The sequence below is a fragment of the Pelodiscus sinensis genome, chromosome 2 (genome assembly GCF_052426305.1).
Source record: "Pelodiscus sinensis isolate ZL-2025 chromosome 2, ASM5242630v1, whole genome shotgun sequence".
Taxonomy (NCBI): Eukaryota; Metazoa; Chordata; order Testudines; family Trionychidae; genus Pelodiscus; species Pelodiscus sinensis.
Genome location: NC_143053.1, coordinates 56,787,468 through 56,793,226, shown reverse-complemented (window position 1 = coordinate 56,793,226; position 5,759 = coordinate 56,787,468). Strand labels below are relative to the sequence as shown.

The 5,759-nt window shown below is 47.5% G+C and overlaps 1 protein-coding gene across 1 annotated transcript; it reads right to left on the bottom strand.

Moving 5' to 3' along the window:
• Positions 1–1,541: 1,541 nt before the first annotated feature.
• Positions 1,542–4,715, bottom strand: MSC (musculin). Its single transcript, XM_006131566.5, has 2 exons — positions 3,767–4,715; positions 1,542–2,596 (listed from the first exon to the last, which is right to left on the bottom strand). Exons 1-2 carry the CDS (start codon positions 4,280–4,282, stop codon positions 2,510–2,512), a joined length of 603 nt encoding a protein of 200 aa, XP_006131628.3. The 5' UTR covers positions 4,283–4,715; the 3' UTR covers positions 1,542–2,509.
• Between the last annotated feature and the right edge of the window lie 1,044 nt (positions 4,716–5,759).

Genomic DNA, 5,759 nt, shown 5'->3' with positions numbered 1-5,759 from the left:
GACTCCTTTTGACATAATTGGGTATTGGATCAAGTCCCAACTTCTGTTGTTCAGGAATCATTTAATTTAACTAAATTGTTCACTTCATTCTTCCCCTAAGGGAGCACGAGGTAGTCTCTGGGAGGTTGGACACTGTAGGCTGCTTTCCAGCATACTTTTCAAGGAAAATCACTCTATTATAAAGACACAGAATAAACTAACATGGAACAATGTTAAGCCAGTTCTTGTTAAACAAATGCTACTTTATCCTCTTGCTTAAACTGAGATGAGGCCTCTTTTCGAAAAGGATTCAACCCTCCCCCCCATTGCAATGATTCTGAGCTAAACCCAAAGAAAATATTTTCTGAAAACAAATCTTATCTCAGGATTTTTAATCTTAGGAGTTAAGAAACAGGAAAGGTCTGCTTCCAACTAGCAAAAGTCAGCTGGCTTTCCCACTGCACAAATACAAATAAAAGCAAAGCTGGCTCCTTCCTGAATGGTAGAATGACAAGGAACAGTTGCAAAGGATTATTACGTTATCTTTCAGACTTTGAAAAGGACTGTATTGTTGACATCCATTTGTTAATAATCTACATGTGCTTTTCTTTTCTGTGACTCAGGAAAAGAACATCAATGTATTCTGTAAATCTTTCAAACATGGTTTTTCTCTGCTGATTGGTGCATTTTTGTAATATAGGTCAACTATTCTGGTGGGCTGGAGAGAGTAATACTATTGTCTGTCTGTGTTGCTGGAAAATATCTTCACCCAATAGATGAAGAAGAAAAAAAGAAACGAAGTGTTTACAAAGGTGGATTTCAGAAACACCTTATAATGAATATTCTTAGTCTTCACTCAGACTCTCTAAGTCACTGAGTGCCATAGTCAAGAAGACTCAACCTCTGGTGTAGGCACTGGTATGCCAATGGAAAAATTCTTTTAGGGTATGTCTAGACTACATGCCTCTGCCGACAGAGGCATGTAAATTAGACTACCCGACATAGTCAATGAAGCTGGGATTTAAATATCCCCTGCTTCATTAAAATAAAAATGGCCACCGCGCTATGCCGGCTCAGCTGATCGTTGGCATAGCGCCGCAGTCAAGACGCAGATTGGTTGACAGGGAATGCCTTTGTCGACCGCTCCTGTAAACCTCGTTTCACAAGGCATAAGGGAGCAGTCAACAAAAGTGTTTCCTGTCAACCGATCCGCATCTTGACTGCCACGCTGTGCCAATGATCAGCTGAGCTGGCACAGCGCAGCAGCCATTTTTATTTTTTTTTGAAGCGGGAGATATTTAAATCCCCGCTTCACTGACTGTCGGGTAGTCTAATTTACATGCCTCTGTCGGCAGAGGCATATAGTCTAGACATACCTGAATTGACTTAGTTACTACCTCTTCAAGAGGTGGATTAAGTACAACAATGGAAAAACCCTTTCTGTCAATGTAGGAAGCATCTACACACTGTAGTGCTACAAGGACACAACTCTAGTGGCTAAATTAGACATACGATTACTTTAACACAGCTAGAAACTATCATAGCACCACCAAGTCAGCAAATTGTTGTAACAAAGCTTTTAATGTCATTTATAAAAAAATAAAGATATTTACATTTGCAACTCATTTGATGGCATCCGCATTATAGCACTTTACTAGATAAAGAAATGTCATTAGAATACACAATAGGGTTAACATCCTTCATAGATGAGCATAATGACAGGACAGACTGTTTAAAATATTTAAAACTTCTTGACCTTTTATAGCTTGATACAAATACATTCCTTACAACACATGTATCCCAGTTTTACAGTAGGTAGGATCCCTTCCAGGTTAAGACACGGGAACTTTGTCCTATCTATTAACGTGTCTTAGGATAGTTGCTGCTCTTGTATATGACACCTTAACACATAAAGAAGGGCAGTAACCTAATTTCAAGGGCTATAAACTAACTCGCTTATGCTACTATTGGTGTCTTTTTAAGAAAAATCTAGTTAAAAAGGACAAAAGTAATATGACTATATTTATTGCATAGATGCACAAAATAGGATTCATGAATACAAAAGCCATCGAAATATATTATAAATCTATTTGAATTTCAAAACTACTCTAGAATACTGCTTTGGAATACAAATAACACTGTTTGGGATTAGTTTGTAGAGTCGGATTATGGTCCATGCTTTTACTTCTATAATCTTATATTCCTCTTCCATTACTGTAAAAGCCTCAGGTCAACAGCTACTCAGGCAGTGGTAGTAGTGATGCAGCAAAAGAAAGGCCTTTCCAAATCCTGGACTTCAGCTGCTGCAGCCAGCCAGTTCAGAGAAATTCCCATCTTACCTCCTCCCTTCTTTATTGCTTCCCTTTAAGTGCATTTCCCCTCAGAACTCTAAGGGGAAAGAAGGGATAGGGTACAGAGATTTCACACAGTTTGTTACAGATAGTGTCTAGTCGCCATCCTATCCTTTAGTTTTGTGCTCATAAATCATTGCTCTTAAAAATATCCAGCAAAAAAATTAGCTTTACTTCAGCTAAGCTGTAGTTCCACATAATCTGTTGGCTGTTGAAATATCTTTGGTGTCAGATTCTGGTCTTCCTGAAACCACGAATGGCCAAGTCTGTAAACAAACAAACAAACATACAAACAAACAAACAAACAAGCCATTTCACATTAGAAGGATGATTGCACTGCACTTTACTTTTATAAAAGTAAAACTGGAGCTTTTATTAACAGTTAATTTTCTAGTACCCCACCTTGAAAAACAACCATTTTAGTCACACTGGGAAGCACTCCACACTGATTCTCTCTAAAATTATTTTAATTGGAATCAAATAATCCTCAACTATGTTTTTATTATCAGCATCCACTTATTCAGGTCCAAACATAAAACATTTAAAAACTGCTTTGTAATTGGTTACCTAGTTTTATAAATAATAGACCCTTAAACTAGTGCTAAATAATCAACCACCTTATTACATCCAGACAGACAAAACAGTAATACTCTTCTTTATACCTTAGGTCTTGAAGTTTTGATTTAGTGAGAGCTTGCAATGACCTGAAGAACAATGACTTAAAATTTCCCCAATGATTTAACTTGCCTAATAGCCAAGGAGTGAATTTGTTAAAGGTTTCTGGTTCATACTCCCCAACAAAAACACACCCAGCCTCTACATCACTTCGGGCCCACCTTGGCTTTTCGCTATGCTAGTGAAAATGGGATTATTACAGGGTTTTTTTGCACCGCTGTAACTGAGTGGAAAATCTGGGTCTTCTTTTGACCATTAGCAACATTCTGATGTGCACAGTTCAAAGAAATGGGGGAGGAGGAATCTAACAGAGGCTGAAAAATATAGTATGCCAGCTATAGAGACGCTGAAGTTAAACATCCGAAGTGAGAGCTAGATCAGATGAGTTAGATCACTAATTACTTTTCAGGGGGGAAATGACAGCGTATAAAAATAAACACACGTCGATGGGTCTGTTCTCCCTCTCTACAAACACTCCCTCACCCATAGCTAACATGCAACCATCTCCAACTCGCACCGCTTGCTCTTAGTGGGACCGGACTGACTCCATGGTTTCAGACCCAAAGGTGCCAGCTCTTGATCGGACCCAACTTCACCGCCTGGCAGTGCCGAGTGTGCCAAGCCATCGACTTCTTGCTGCTCAGCACCTCTGCCCAGCAGGCTCCGGGCGTGCCAGGCTGGGGTCCCCCAAAATCGTATGCCCGTCCCTCCTGCCCCTCCTGCCCCAGCCCTGGCTGGCTCTTCCATCCAAGGGGCCTTACCAGGTTGACAGGGTGCACGTAGCCGTTCTCGTAGCGATCCTCCTGCAGCAGCTGCCGGAGGTGGGCGATGTAGCTGGAGGCCAGGCGCAGCGTGTCCAGCTTGGAGAGCTTGGTGTCGGGCGGCACCCAGGGCAGGCTGGTCTTGAGGCGGGAGAACGCCTTGCTCAGCACCCGCATGCGGGCCCGCTCGCGGGCGTTGGCCGCGTTGCGCTGCGACTGCTTGCACTCGCCCGGCACGCCCCGGGCCAGCAGCGCCGGCTTCTTGCCGCCCGCCCGGGCCCGCTTCCTCTTGCAGCCGCCGGCCGCTCCCGCCGGCGCGCAGCGCCCCTCGCCGTCCTCCTCCTCCTCCTCCTCGTCCTCCTCCTCCGCCGCCGAGGACTGGTCCGCCGCGGGGCAGGGCGGGCGGCGGGGCTGGCGCGCAGCAGCAGCGGCGGCGGACGGCGGGTAGCCCAGCGACAGCCCGCGCAGCTCCATGCCCGGCCGCTCCTCCGCGTCGCTGGCCGAGCCGGTGGACATGGCACGCGCCCTTCCCCGGGGAGAGCCGCGCGCGGGGCAGGCAGCGCAGGCGAGGAGTCCGCCCAGCCCCGCGGCCGCCCCGCCCTCGGGGGATCCCCCCCGGCCTCCGGGGCTATATAGTCGGGGGCCCGGAGCGAACCATCTGCAGGGGCGGAGGGGGAGGGGGCGAGAGGTAGGGCAAGGGGCTGGGTGGGGGCGCGCTCCCGCCTCCCTTGCCCCCCCCTCCCGCGCTGCGCCCGAGCCCTTCCCCAGGGCCGCGGGGTGCGCCCGTCACGGAGCCTGGCGCTGCTGTGGGGGTCACGCGCCCGCCTGCAGTAGCACCGAGCTGCGGGCACTTTGGGCGTCACCCGGCCACCAGGCGGGGCTGGTGCGGGGCGAGGCGGCTGCAGCCGCACGGGAGCTGTGGGACACGGCTCAGCGACTCCCAGCCGGCCAGGACCTACAGCGCTCCGCCGTGCCCGTTGCAGAGGGGAGGGAGGGGGTGGCGGACACTGCCTCTCCCCGGGAGCCCAGCATCACAGTGGTGACCCTGCCCGTCCTCCCTCCGGCTCAGTGTCCTGCGGGGTCAGTGCCTGAGAGGGACTGAAAGCTCCATCTGAACGGCTTGGACCTACAGCTCCAGTAGAGCGAGCAGCGTTTTACAGCAAATTGCAAGGGCACTGTCAAGCCTTGCCGGATAAGGCTAGATCGAAGATGCATGGCCCATTTTGGGGGGGAGGGCAGCTCTGCAATGGTAGGCAATAGGCCACATCTGCCGGGGATGTAGCACCCCTGGTTTAAATGCTGTTCCACCTGTTATGGAGGTTGCTTGCATTGAATTATATGCAGTGACTGGGTTACTCACGGTGCAAAGGTGTATGACAGGCGTGGGGAACCTTTTTTGCGTCTGGGGCCGCTGACCCACAGACAAATCAGTTGGGGACCAGACGCAAGTGAGAAGGGAAAAATAAAAAACCCAAAACTCCTCACTGAGATCAGCTCAGGTTCTCTAGTGGGGGGCGGGGAGAATCATGCTTAAACACTCTGTCCACTGGAAAAGGTACTATACCAATAAAATGAGAACTTCAAAACCGATAGAATTGGTTTTCAAAACCGATTGATAGTATTGGTATGGTATTATTCATTTTATTGGTATAGTATTGGTATAGTATTATTATTTACTCAACCCTTCTTCATTCTTTGGCCTTCCCGACCCTGTCTGGATACAATTAACTAGAATAAATGTTTCAGTTTGCAGATAATGTGGGGATCAGATAGTTACAACAGGTGGAACGATCTGTCTTAAATCTAGCTCCTTAATCTTTTCGATACATTCATCTGTCGACCAAAGTGGCCACTGCCCCTTTTGCTATAATTCCGGGTACAATCCTTGTTTTCCTCACCAATTTCACCCAGCACGTTGTAATTTGCTCTTCGGGAGTTTTGAGGTCTTACTCTGGGGGCCCGTAATGTTGTATAAATGTCTTCATCAATAGGG

Bases quoted from the DNA above. Each gene is read 5' to 3' on its own strand.
- MSC (XM_006131566.5), bottom strand. From the start codon at position 4,282: ATGTCCACCGGCTCGGCCAGCGACGCGGAGGAGCGGCCGGGCATGGAG. The intron at 2,597-3,766 runs GTAAGGCCCCTT...GTTTGTTTACAG, and splicing joins ACGTGCACCCTGTCAACCTG to ACTTGGCCATTCGTGGTTTC.